We start from the raw sequence: 13,431 nt of genomic DNA, 5'->3' as shown, positions 1-13,431 counted from the left end.
GAAAGCTTTTTGAGGCTGAGCGTAAATACGCACAGATCGAGAAGAAAGGCTTTGTCATCATCTACGGTGTCAAGAAATTTCACCATTATGCTTATGAACGACGTTTCACAATAATAATGGACCACAAACTTCTATTGGGGGTCCTTCATGAAGATAAGCGGATATCACCAATCACCTCTGCCAGAGTACAACAGTGGGTTTTGATGCTGGAAGCCCATGGTTACATCTTTTAGCATCGGCCAGGCACACAAATTACAATCGCTGATGCGCTGAGCCGGCTCCTATTTCCCAAGATCTTGGCACCCCCTCAAGAAATCATCTTGGCATTGAACCTTTTGGGCACCCTGCCAATTTCATCCAAACATCAATTAAAATTCTCGCTCGTAACTACATTTGGTGGCCCGGTATAGATAAAAGTATTGAACACAAACGTGTTCCAGCATGACCCCTACCACACATAGCAGACGCTGCCACCTATGGCCAACCTCCACCATTGGGAGTGGCCTGGTCGTTCGTGGATATGGGTACATAGAACATAGAACATACAGTGCAGAAGGAGGCCAATCGGCCCATTGAGTCTGCACCGACCCACTTAAGCCCTCACTTCCACCCCATCCCCGTAACCCAATAACCCCTCCTATCTTTTATGGTCACGAAGGGCAATTTATCATGGCCAATCCACCTAACCTGCACGTCTTTGGACTATGGGAGGAAACCGGAGCACCTGGAGGAAACCCACACAGACACGGGGAGGATGTGCAGACTCCACACAGACAGGGTCCCAGTGGGGAATCTAACCCGGGACCCTGGCGCTGTGAAGCCACAGTGCTATCACTTGTGCTACCATACTGCCCCGTGGACATGTGGACTTTGCTGGTCCTTGGGCAAAATTGACAAATTCAATACCTCTGGGTTGGAGGAGCCAGTTGGGGGACTAAGGCAGTCTACAAGACCCAGAAAATCTCCCAACAGGATAACATTGTGATGGATTGTTATGGACTCTCTTCCTTTGTGTTCTTCAGCCCATAATGTATATAGTTACTGTATATAGCTTATCTATAAATATGTCATTGAAGGACTTAAGGGAGGTGGGATATGGCCTCTTTAGGGGATGTGGCCTCACGGTCCATGTGATTGGCTCGGGGCCTATTGTGCGGGAGTGCACAAAACATGACCAATGGGGAAAAAGCAAGGGGCCCGGGGAGTGGGGTCCTGGTCAGAGTTAATCCTGGAGCCAGAGTTAATCCTGGAGCCAGAGTTAGTGAAGACCTGCATAGAGACTGTGCCTGTGTATAATTTACCCTTGTTAGTTGCCAATAAAACCACCTTTCCTTCTTTTTGAAGTCTACCTGGTATTGCCTCGAGCCACCGCAAAAGGTGACTGGGCAACAAAATGGGAGGTGGAGTATAATGTAGGAGAGAGTGACAAAAATAAAAAAGCAGAATACTTTGTAAAAGGCGTAAAACTTTTTACGTGTTGATGCACAGCGAGTTAATGTGTAGGTGCAGCAAGCAATTAGGAAGGCCAATGGCATGTTGGCCTTTATTTCGAGAGGATTGGAATACAAGAATAAGTACGTTTTGCTGCAGTTGGTTTGGTGAGATCACATCTGAAATACTGGAATCATTTGCCCCTCAGGGTCTCTTCAGCGACGCCATATTCCAACGGCTCAGGGAGAACATACTCCAAGGGTTACTCAAAGTGACGGTGTACTTGAATGATATTCTGATCACAGGGAATTCAGAACAAGAGCACCAGGCAAATGTAGATGAGGTCTTGTGGCGATTTTTGAAACCAGGGGTAAATCTCAAAAGGGAGAAAAGCTATTTCTGGATTCTATGTTCCTGATCCCAGTAGATGCACACTCCAAATGGTTGGGGATTTCCACAACCTCCCATGCTACAATCAAAAAACTATGACAGAGTTTTTGCACACGTGACATGGATGGTTCCAGACAATGGCAGGGCCTTCACCAGTGGGTGTTCCAGGCCTTCATGAAATCAAATGGCATCAGCCATATTAGAAGAGGACCTTATCACCCAACGTCTAATGGACTGACAGAACGGGTAGTGCAGACCTTTATAATCGGCATGAAAAAGCAATTGGCAGCATCCATAGAGACCAAGTTTGTACGTTTATTATTTGATTATAGAACCTCACACTGCAACAGAAATCGCCCCAGCAAAACTGTTAATGAGATGGCAGCTTTGCATGAGATGAGCCCAACACTATTCCCAAACCTGGCAGTGAGGGTGGAGTCCCAACAAGTGAATATGAAAATAAATAATAATTATGTGAGATCCAAAAGTATATTCAAGACAGGTCTATGTGAGGAATTCGAAGATGGCTCCAGCTAGGTCACTCCGTGGGAGTACTGAGAGGGAACCAGACTTAAGGGGGGGGGGGGAATATTGTGGTGAACACGAAGGACACGGGGCATCATCAATAGATCTCCCTGTAAGCTTTGTGGAATACAAATTCCCCTATTGAGCGGGGGGGGGGGGGGGGGGGGGAGCTTGGCCAATGGGAGATTCATGATGGGAGCTCACAACTCGCTGTTCCCACCCAGACCGAAATCTCCATTGATCATCGGGCTTGGACAAAAGTGTTGTACACTGTAGCTGGGGCCCTTTTTGTTGCTTTAATAAAGGGAGTTATTGTGAGATGACAGGCCTTGGCAAAGCTATTAGAGTCTGGTAAGGGACCAAGGATTATGGTGCAAAGATGAGTTTACCATTAATTTCACCAGAATGCTGACCAATCTATCTCCTGAAAGACAGGAGAACTGAATGTGGTGGATGTAAAATCACAGCACATAAAATTTGAGTTTCTTTCACTTTCCAAACCTCGGTCGCATATTTACATAACTGGACATTAAATGCAAAGGCAACTCTCCAGAATATAATGGCATAAAACAAAATGATTTGCATTTATATAGTGCCTTTCGTAACCACTGGGTGTCTTAAAGTGCTTTTTTGCTTTTTAGAGTGTAGTTGCTGTTGTAATGTGGCAGCCAAATTACACTCAGCAAACTCTCACATCAGCAATAATGACCAGATAATCTGTTCTTTGCGATGTTGACTGAGGGTTAATTATTGACCAGGAAACTGGGGGGAAATTCTACTGCTATATTTTAGAAATATTTCCATGGGATCTTTTACATCCACTCAGGCAGGCAGACGGGGCTTTTAACATTGCTTCCAAAAGGCAGCTCAGGCCCTAGACCGGGACTTGAACCCAGAACCTCATACGTGAAAGGCACACATGCTCCCAACTATAGTCAATGCAAAGATTCAACTGGGAGAAATAACTCTTTTCCAGTAAAACAAGCTCGCCTTCAACATGCCCAAGAACTGAAGTACAATAATTTGGTCCTCGAATATTTTAGATGTCATCGCACCCTTCAAGAGCCTACTTTCCTTCCATTTAAATCATAGATTGCTAGGAATCTTGAAAGTGCATTATTAGGTTACCAACAAGAATACTGTTTCTTAAAATCTAACTTTATTATCAGTCCCTAAAATCTAACCTTATAGTTTACCGACACTTGACTTTACGAGATACTCTTATTGGTGGAATACTGAGTGGGAAAATTTACAAGTAGGGCACAGCTTGGAAAAGACGGCAAGGCAGACGGATTCTGGGAGTTTGTGTCAAGTTTCAAAAGAACTTATTTGCAGGAAAAGGACACGACCTCTGGGGAACACTGCTTGTGTCTCTCGCTACCAAATAAAGAACCATGGAGTGTAAAAGCAGTGAGACACAATGGTCAGTCCTTATAGAAATGTTCCTCCCTAACAGCACTGTGTACCTAAACCACATGGACTGCAGCGGTTTAAGAAGGCACCTCAACACCATCTTCTCAAGGGCAATTAGGATGGGCAATAAATGCTGGTCTAGCCAGTGACACCCATATCCCATGAATGAATTAAAAAAATGTAAGGGGACAGCCACAACCCAATTAGTCAATGAAAGTGTCCTCTCACACGTGGGCTGAAGATGACTGGGGTACGGGAGGGGCTAATTGAGTAATAGCCAGAATAATATAAACCCTCACTTTGTTTTTTGCACACTGAAGAGATAGAGTATCCAGAGACAAGAACAAACCACGACAAAGACAAGGAAAAGAGAAAGATGGAGATAGAGAGAGAAAGATGGATCAAGAGAGAGAAAGATGAAGGAAGAGATGCTCAAAGGTATGTGGCCACCTAAAATGATGTCCTGCAAGAAATGCTGGGAAAAGTGGTCAAGGGTATAGAAAAGCAGGCTGCAGGCAGATCAAATAAAACTACAGGAAAAGGCTTCGCTGACGTGAAACAATTTCACAGCTTGATGCGAATAACATAGGTAAAGGGCTATCGCCAGGCCACCAACAAGATCAATAGAGCTGTCTTGTTAATCACAGTTGTTTACCAGACACAGCGGCACCTAACTTCCTTATTTGGAAGAGCCTACATGTTTCCAATACCTTCAATTATGGCCACTGAATGCCCACCTCAAAATTGATGTGGCAGCCCCTGATTAGACTTTATCGATCAGGCTGATTGAGCCCTGATCAATTAATCGACAAATGACCCAGAGACCGCCCACCACAAGAGTCACGAAAGTCAAACAGCATAAGAATTACTGCACAGATTCATTCTTTCCATTGAGCAGCAGTAACTAACAACTGTGACTTCCACTGGCCGACGATGGAGACCATCCACACTACCAACAGAAGGAAGACCAGTGCCAGAAGAGAACCAGATTGATAACCAACTAACAAAGGACTACAAGACCGGAACTACAGATAACAGGCCTGGATGCTCGTCAGGCAATGCCAAGTTAAGTTAAGATCTTGGAACTATTGGGGTATAGTGTAGCCTATGATTGGGAGTGTGTGAATGAATAACCATAACCATTGTGTGCGCGTGAATAAATATTGTTCTGTTTTATAAAATGAGTCCCATAGTCATTTGTTCACCGTATACGAGTTAAGACACACATTGGTTTAGAAAGGGCAACAGGTCAAAAGACCAAAACTGTGAGAGAAATTATTTTGTGCACTCTGCTGTCCAGATCATGACATTGGAATATATTCCACGTTAAACTATAAATCACTGCTTAAATTTGTTAGGCATAATTTATCTGAGAACTTAATAAACTTGTCCAGACTTTCTCAATAAAGTCAATTCACAACAAAACTTTACTGTGAAGTCTGTTCCTGGTTTAAGGTATTCAAAGATCCCCAAAATCTTACAAAGGCAACTTCTACTCTTTGCATTTGTTGCAACTTATTGCAATAGCAAGCAGGAAATCTGGGTTAAAATAAATCTTACCATGAAGAAAGGGTGACTTCCAGAGCAACAAAAATTAATGGAGAGAGAAAAATACAAATGAATGCTAATTTTAAAAAAATAAAACGGAAATTTACAAGTGAGCAAGAAATAATGTGAAATAATTGACAAAACTAAGAAAAGTTCATTGCAGGTGTCCTGCATTTATTATTCAGTGATGCATCTTACTTCTCTAGCCATTTTATTGACTTCAGGCGATAACTGGCTATTATAATGTGAGTAGGCTGTATCAGAAAATCTAAATGATGCAAAATGCGATCAGCCGTGAAGATTTTAGCTAACGGAGATCTGGGGCGGGATTCTCCAACCCCCCGCCAGGTCGGAGAATCGGCAGGGGGCGGCGTGATTCCCACCTGCGCAGTCTGCCGAATTCTCTGGCACCGGAGATTCGGTGGGGGCGGGAATCGCGTGGCGCCAGTCGGCGAATCTCTGACCCGCGATGTCCCGCTGGTTCTTTGCCAGTCCCGCCAGCCTGGGTCAGACTAGGTCCCTTACCAGCAGGACCTGGCGGCGTGGGCGGGCTCCGGGGTCCTGGGAGGGCGGGGGGCAATCTGGCCCCGGGGGTTGCCCCCACGATGGCCTGGCCCGCGATCAGAGCCCACCGATCCGCGGGCGGGCCTGTGCCGTGGGGACACTCTTTTCCTACGCATCGGCCGTGTCACCCTCCGCGATGGCCGATGTGTGGGTGAACACCCCCCATGTATGCGCGGGGATGACGTCAGCAGCCGCTGACGCTCCCGCGCATGCGCGGACTCTCTCCAGCCAGCGGAGTCCCTTCGGCCCCGGCTGGCGAGGCGCCAAAGGCCTTCCACGCCAGCCGGCGGGGCGCAAACCACTCCGGCGCCAGCCGGACCGACGCCGGAGTGGTTCACGCCACTCCGTCCCGCCGGGACCCCCCGCCCCGCCGGGTACGAGAGAATCCCGCCCCTGAATTGTAAAATGTTGCATAATGAAATTCTAGTTAGTCGAAAGGCTAATGATGCAACAAACAGCACAGTTCAAAATAAAATGCCTGCCATCTACTGGCATTAATATTTTTCACATAAAAAGCATAGTTTACTGATTCCTGGGGACACAAATGATTAATACATAGGAAAACAATGCAACAGTAGATTTAGAAATGATATGGTCAGCATAATTTCTTAAAGCTCCTGCATCTCAGAAATTCCCGCTACGCGACTGGGTGTTCCCTACACCTACTGCCTTGGAGAGGCCGTGGGTTTGGAAGATGCTGTGTAAGGAAGCTCAGCGAGTGATGCAGTGTATCCTGTGGATAGTACACATAGCTGTCAATGAATGCAGGTAATGGAGGTAGCAAATGTTTAAGATGGTGAATTGGGGTGCCAATCAAGTGGGCTGCTTTGTCCTGGATCGCATCAAACCTCTTGTATATTGTTGGAGCAGCACTCATCCAGGCAAGTGGAGAGTATTCCATCACACTCTTGACTTTAAATGGTGGACAGGCTTTGGAGAGTTAGGAGGTGAGGTACTCAACACAGAATTTCAAGCCTCTGCCCTGCTCTGGTAGCCACAGTATTTACATGGCTGATCCAGTTTCGTTTCATGTCAATGATAACCTTCAGGATGTTGACAGTTGGGGATTTAGTGATGGTAATGTCACTGAATGTCAAGGGGAGATGGTTAGATTCTCATTTGCTACAGAGGGCCATTGCCTAGCACTTATCAGCCGAACCCTAAATATGGTCCATATCTCATTGCATTTGGAAACAGATGGTTTCAGTATTTGAAGAGTCACAAATGGTGCTGAACATTGTGTAATCATTTGCAAACATCCATCCCTCTGACCTTATAGTCCAAAGAAAGTTATTGACGATGCAGCTGGGGATGTTTGGACCTAGGACCTACCCTGAAGAACCTTTGCAGCAATTTCCTGACTCTGTAATGATTAGCTGCCAATACCACAACCATGGTGCTCAGAGGGACTCCAACCACCGGAGAGCTTTCCCCCTGATTTTCATTAACTTAATATTTCCGGGGATGCCTTTGGGTGAAATGCGGCCTTGGCATCATGGGTAATCACTCTAACGTCATGTCTTGAGCTCAACTCTTCTAGTCATGTTTAGACCAAGCTGTAATGAGGTCAGGAACCAAGTGGCTCTGGCGGAACCCAAACTGAGTATCAGTAAGCAGATTATTGCTGAGTAAGCGCTGCTTTATAGAATTGTCAATGACCCTTTCCATCACTTTGCTGATGATTGAGAATAGACTGATGGATAATTGACTGGGTTGGATTTATTCTTCATTTTGTGTGCAGGAGCAATGTTCCCTATTGCCAGGTAGATGTCAGTGTTGTAGTTATACGAGAACATCTTAGCTAGAGGTGCAGCTGGAGGACCAGTTTTCAGCACTTTAGCTGGGATGTTGTCAGGGCCCATAGCCTTTGCTGTCTCCAATGCCTTCAGCTGTTTCATATTAACATGTGGAGTGAATCGAATTGGCTGAAGACTGACATCTGTGATGCTGGGGCCTGAGAAGGAGGACAAGATGGATCCACTCGGTATTTCTGGCTGAAGGATTTGTTAAGGGAAAGTCGTGTTTGACAAATTTAATTGAATTTTCTGAGAAGATAACCAGGAGTGTTGATGAGGGTAATGCATTTGATGTCGTCTATATAAACATTAGCATGGTGTCTGATATGGTCCCTGATGGCAGATTGGCCAGGAAATTAAGAGCCCATGGGATCTGAGGGAAAGTGACACATTGGATCGAAAGTTGGCTGAGCGGCAGGAAGCAGAGAGTGATGGTAGAGGAATTTTCTGTGACTGGAAGACTGTTTCCAGTGTGGGATGCTGTAGGGCTCGGTGTTGGGGCCCTTGCTAATTGCAGTGTACATTAATCGTTTGGACTTAAATGTAAGTGGTATGATGAAGAAGTTCACGGATGGCATGAAAATTGGTAGGGTTGTAAGTAGTGAGGAGGATAGTCATAGACTGCAGAAGGATATTGATGGACTGGTCAGGTGGGCAGAGTAGTGGCAAATGGAATTCAACCCGGAAAGGTGTGAGGTAATACACTTGGGAAGAGCTAATATGGTAAAGGATTACACTATGAGTGGTAGAATCCTAGACAGTACTGAAGATAAGAGTGATCTTGGAATGTGTATCCACAGATACCTGAAGGTGCCGAGAGAGATAAATAAGGTGATTAAGAAGGCATATGGGATACTTGCCTTTATTAGACGAGGCTAAGACTACAAGAGCAAGGACTTCATATTGGAACTGTTTAAAACGCTGGTTTGGCCACAACTGGAGTACTGTGTGCAGTTCTGGTCACCACACTGGGAAGGGTGCGATTACACTGGAGAGGGTGCAGAGAAAATTTACCGAGAATGCCGTCTAGGCTGGAGAGTCTGAGCTATGAGGAGAGATTGGATAAGCTGGGGCTGTTTTCCTTAGAGCAGCAACAGTTGAGAGGCGACCTGATAGATGTGTATAAGATTATGAATGGCATAGATAGGGTGGATAGGAAGGCACTTTTTCCATTAGTAGAGGAGTCAGTAACTGGGGGTATAGATTTAAGGTAAGAAATAGAAGGCTAAGAGGGGAGTTGAGGGAAACATTTTCACCCAGAGGGTGGTGGGAGTTTGGAACTAACTGCCTGCAAGGGTGGTTTAGTCAGAAACTCTGGTAACATTTAAGAAGACTTTAGATATTCACTTGCACTGCCGTAACCTCCAGGGCTATGGGCCAAGTGCTGGAAAATGGGATTAGTGGAGTCAGATCTTTGTTGACTGACATGGACACGACGGGCTGAATGGTCCCCTTATGTGTTGTGAATATCTGTGAATCAATGAAGGTGGTTTTCTATACCTCAGCTTTGTCTTTTGCACTGGCCTCCCCATCATTGAGGATGGGGATGTTTGTCAAGCCTGCTCCTCCAGTTAGTTGTTTTATTGTCCACCACCATTCACAACTGGTACAAGGACAGCACAGCTTTAATCAAATCTATTAGTTGTGTGATTGCATGCTGCTTCTTCAGTTTGGCACATATAGACCTGTGTTAACACCTCATTTTTGGTGTGCCTTGTGCTGCTCCTGGCATGTTCTCCTGCACTCTTTAATGAACCAGGGTTGATCCCCTGCCTTGATGGTAATGGCAGAGTTGGGGTCATGCTGGGTAATCGGGTTACAGATTGTGGTTGAGAACTACTGATGCTGATGATCCATAGCAGTTCATGGATATTCAATTTTGAACTGTTCTGAATCTGTCACATTTAGCACAGCCGTAGTGCCACGTTTTGAGGGAGCGAGCTGGCAAAAAACATTGGCAATCTGGTGTAAGACAAATTAACAAAATTCTTGAGGCTATTGTGATGAATGTGTGAAATATTTATACAGATTATATTATATATCTGTTGCAGTAATATCATTACATAATCTAAGTTGAGGTATCCAGAGTCTGTGGCTGCAAAAAGGGAAATTAAGATGTCATAAAAGTGAGACCATCATTCATTCCAGCCATGCATCTTGTTTACCCATATAGAGCTAATGGAATTTTGTTCAGAAAAGGAAGTTTTAGATAATTATGGGGTTGTGGTTAGCCTTAGTAAGATGGTCATAACCCAGTTAGTGGGACAGAGAAGGTTTAATTAATGGGAGGAGCCAGGTCTGTAGCAGATAGTTTAGCTTTTAGTTTTGATAGGAGTATTAAGCTGAGTAGGAGCTTTTGCCAAAGGCTGTCAGGCTCAGCAGTAGTTTCCCAAAGACAACAAGACTTACAGCTGGTGTCTGAAAGGGTTTCTCTCTCTCTTCAACTAGTCTTTCCAAGAAATCTCTATGTCAGTGTACAGTAAGTAACTGTGTGTTTTATAACTTTATTTACAGGTGGCTTTTGACCTGTGATGGGCTTTGCTTGATTGGAGATGAAGAAGGTATCAGTTAGAAGTTAAAGTGTTTCTTTTTATTGTTAAGAATTGTTTAACTGTTAATTGAAAATCTATTTTCTGTGATGTCAATGTAGTTTAATCCTGTGTTAATAATAATGCCTATTTTAAGATAAAAGGTAACTATTAGTCAGTGAAATCACACCTGGAGCAAAGTTCCTCTCATCAGTTTTACAAATTTAAAGTAAGTGTTGGGGTTTTTGTCCGGTGTCCAAACAAATGTCAGGGTCTGTTCTGGGATCTTAACACTGTAGGTAAGCTAAGGCTGACTGTATCCTAGAATCCTTAAAAAAAACAGGCATTGCAAAATTTGGCACATGGCTTCCACATGGCATCAGCGGCACAGTGTTTAGCACTGCTGCCTCACAGCTACTGGGTCCCGGTTTCAATTCTAGCCTTGGGTGACTGTGTGGAGTTCAGACTTTCTCCTCGTGTCTACGTGAGTTTCCTCCGGGTGCTCCAATTTCCTCCCACAGTTCAAAGATGTGCAGCTTAGGTTTTCTTCTCAGCTTAGGTGGATTGGCCATGCTAAATTGCCAAAAGGTTAGGTGGGGTTACGGGGATTGGATGGAGGCGTGGGCTTAAATAGGGCGCACTTTACAAGGGCTGGTGCAGACACAATGGGCCGAATGCCTCCTGCACTGTAAACTCGATGATTCTATGAACACATCCAATGGCCCAACCCATTGGTAGACTCTCTCAGGGCTGATAGATCAGTTTATCAATTAAACAAATTATTTTTTTCAACTTACAATACCTTAGTAAAAACTGGAGCAGCCATGAGGGGCAGACCATCCAATCCCTGCAGCAAATTTGTGGGGCTTTGTATCTAGTGGAATAATAACACGGTTTTATCCAACATCAGAAAGGTCAAAACAAAAAAATTGTACATCCTGGAAAAGCAGAACAGATACAACGGCACCTGAGAAGAAAACAAGCAAGTTAATTTCTAAGTGTACCAATCCTATGCCCCCTGCCCCCCCAACACTCGAGGGGAGTCCATTAAAAAATGTGCCGTGATGTTGCAGTCCTATTTGTGACTCAGCTGTGCTGATTGTAGCTCCCCTCGAAGGTGTTGGCTCGGTTGACAGACCCTCTGGAATTCTGAAACATTAAGGTGCCCTTACTTTTTATAGATGCTGACACTTGTGCTTGTCACAGTTCCTGCTTTGTTTTTAAAAAGTTCATTTTGCAACTTGTCATCGTTAGTCTGACAGAAACAGGAAACAACCCATTCACCCAACATTAAATTCAGCTCAGTGGTCAGAAAGAAACATTGTAAACTTTTTAATCCCCATGGGGGAAAATGTATTGTCCCCCTACACCTGTCATAATGTAAGAAGTCTTACAACACCAGGTTAAAGTCAAACAGGTTTATTTGGAATCACAAGCTTTCGGAGCGTAGCTCCTTCATCACCTGATCGTTTGAGTGCACAGATACGTTAAATTTTTAAAATAAAGGGAAGAAGCTTCTGGACTTAGTCACTGCCAAAACAGTGGGACTGGCCATCTTCAGGTTAGCTACTCGATTTACTAATGGGCGGGATTAGCTATGGATCCTTAAGCCAGCCATGACATTAACGTGCCTCCTCCATGTTGCCCAAAGCATTAGGGAGATTGGGACTGAGGGTGAGGTGGGTGGGGCTCGGAATTGAACATCTTATCAGCCACTGGCAGTGCAAGTCCACCTGCTCCACTGGGATGAAGGTCTTGTTTCAGAAGACTGCAGATGACAGCAGTGACCTGCCGTGAAAGCCCACGCTTCCTGAGGGCTTGAATCCTGCCCCATAGAAACCTGGAAGATCCGAGGATACTGACCTGACCTCAATTTCAGGGGATTGACTGTGTATTCAAACAACCATTCCACCGACGCCTTGACCGGGAACATTTAACCCAAATTTTAAAAAAATAATTTGACAAGTATTTAAGAATGAGAACATGGGAAATAAGCAGGAACATTGCCATAAATACACAGTTTTAATTGAAGAGCCAGCTCTGTAATTCTAGATAGAAAAAACAAAGTTTGGACCAGTATTTTTATTCCCCCGTTTTACTGTTTTTTCCACCTGGGACAGATGCGATGGTCCAATTGGCCTTCAGTGTGCTATTCTCTGACTCTCGGTAAATTCTAAAAAGAACACAGAATGTTGAAGCAATAATACCTGATGAATTGGTCGCACTGGAGGTGAATCGACTGTGGAGTGTAACTGTTGAAACTCTGTATGAACAGTTGTAGGATTGGATGGGGATGGAGCTGTAGCAGTAATGTTAATCTTTTCCTGAACCCTACATATAAAACATATTGTTGGTTAGAGCCAATACCTGATAACCTTTTGGATTTCAATTATTTTCAATCTTACATAATCTAAACTTTAAAACATCATTCACTTCAAAATAAAATCCACAAATAATCGCATTCCCTGAACTTGGCCTATCGCTTGCTGCTTGCTCTGTATGGGCCGCAAGCAGTCCTTGTGTTGTAGCTTCACCAAGTTGACACCTCATTTTTAGGTATGTCTGGTGTTGCTCTGGGGATGCCCTCCTGCACTCTTCATTGAACCAGGGTTAATGCCCAGGCTTAAAGATAATGGGCGGGATTCTACGAGCCTCCGCGCCAAAATCGTGCTCGGCACGGACTGGAGAATCACCACCAGTCGGGGCCATTGAAAGAGGCGCCCGTGGCGATTCTCCACCGACAACTGGCCGAGTTCCCGCCGGCGTGGTTCACTCATGGTTCCACCCAGCGGGAGTTTGGAGTGGCAACCGTGGACCCAGTCTGAGGCCACCCTGATGGAGAGCGGGGGGGGGGATCCGTCACCGTAGGGGGGGGGGCCTCCAGGACGGCCAGGCTCATGATCGGGGGCCACTGATCGGTGGGCACGCGATATCTGGGGGGGGGAGGCTATATTTACGGAGCCGGCCCACCACAGGCGGCCGCCGCGCGCATGCGCGGACGCACGGCCGGATGTGCAGGGCCCCGTATCGGCAGCTGCGAGGACTACTCTGGGGCCCAGCTTGGCCCTTTCAAAACGGAGAATCACTCAGGACTTTCTAGAAAAAAGTCCAGAGCAAGTCGTGCCCATTTTCTCGCAGACGTGGGGACATAGCCCCATTTTTGGAGACTCCCGCCCCATGGTAGAGTGAGGGATATGTCAGACCATGAGGTTACAGATTGTGGTTGAATGCAATTC

At 45.3% G+C, this 13,431-nt stretch overlaps 1 protein-coding gene and 1 long non-coding RNA gene across 6 annotated transcripts in view; one reads left to right on the top strand and one right to left on the bottom strand.

The window, feature by feature from the left end:
• Positions 1 to 13,431, bottom strand: part of mypn (myopalladin) — a 356,035-nt gene that overhangs the window by 162,029 nt on the left and 180,575 nt on the right. For all 5 annotated transcript variants that reach the window (XM_038822204.1, XM_038822196.1, XM_038822201.1 and 2 more), the window contains exons 5-6: positions 12,403 to 12,526; positions 10,998 to 11,069 (exon numbers count right to left, since the gene is read on the bottom strand). In XM_038822204.1, the coding sequence (XP_038678132.1) occupies positions 10,998 to 11,069; positions 12,403 to 12,526 (196 nt within the window). The remainder of the gene's footprint in view (positions 1 to 10,997; positions 11,070 to 12,402; positions 12,527 to 13,431) is intronic.
• The window catches only part of LOC119979670, a 236,983-nt gene that overhangs the window by 151,861 nt on the left and 71,691 nt on the right, over positions 1 to 13,431 (top strand). The gene's annotated exons all lie outside the window — the stretch shown is intronic.

Source organism: Scyliorhinus canicula, chromosome 16 (genome assembly GCF_902713615.1).
Source record: "Scyliorhinus canicula chromosome 16, sScyCan1.1, whole genome shotgun sequence".
Taxonomy (NCBI): domain Eukaryota; kingdom Metazoa; phylum Chordata; class Chondrichthyes; order Carcharhiniformes; family Scyliorhinidae; genus Scyliorhinus; species Scyliorhinus canicula.
This window is presented reverse-complemented; position numbering and strand designations above follow the sequence as displayed.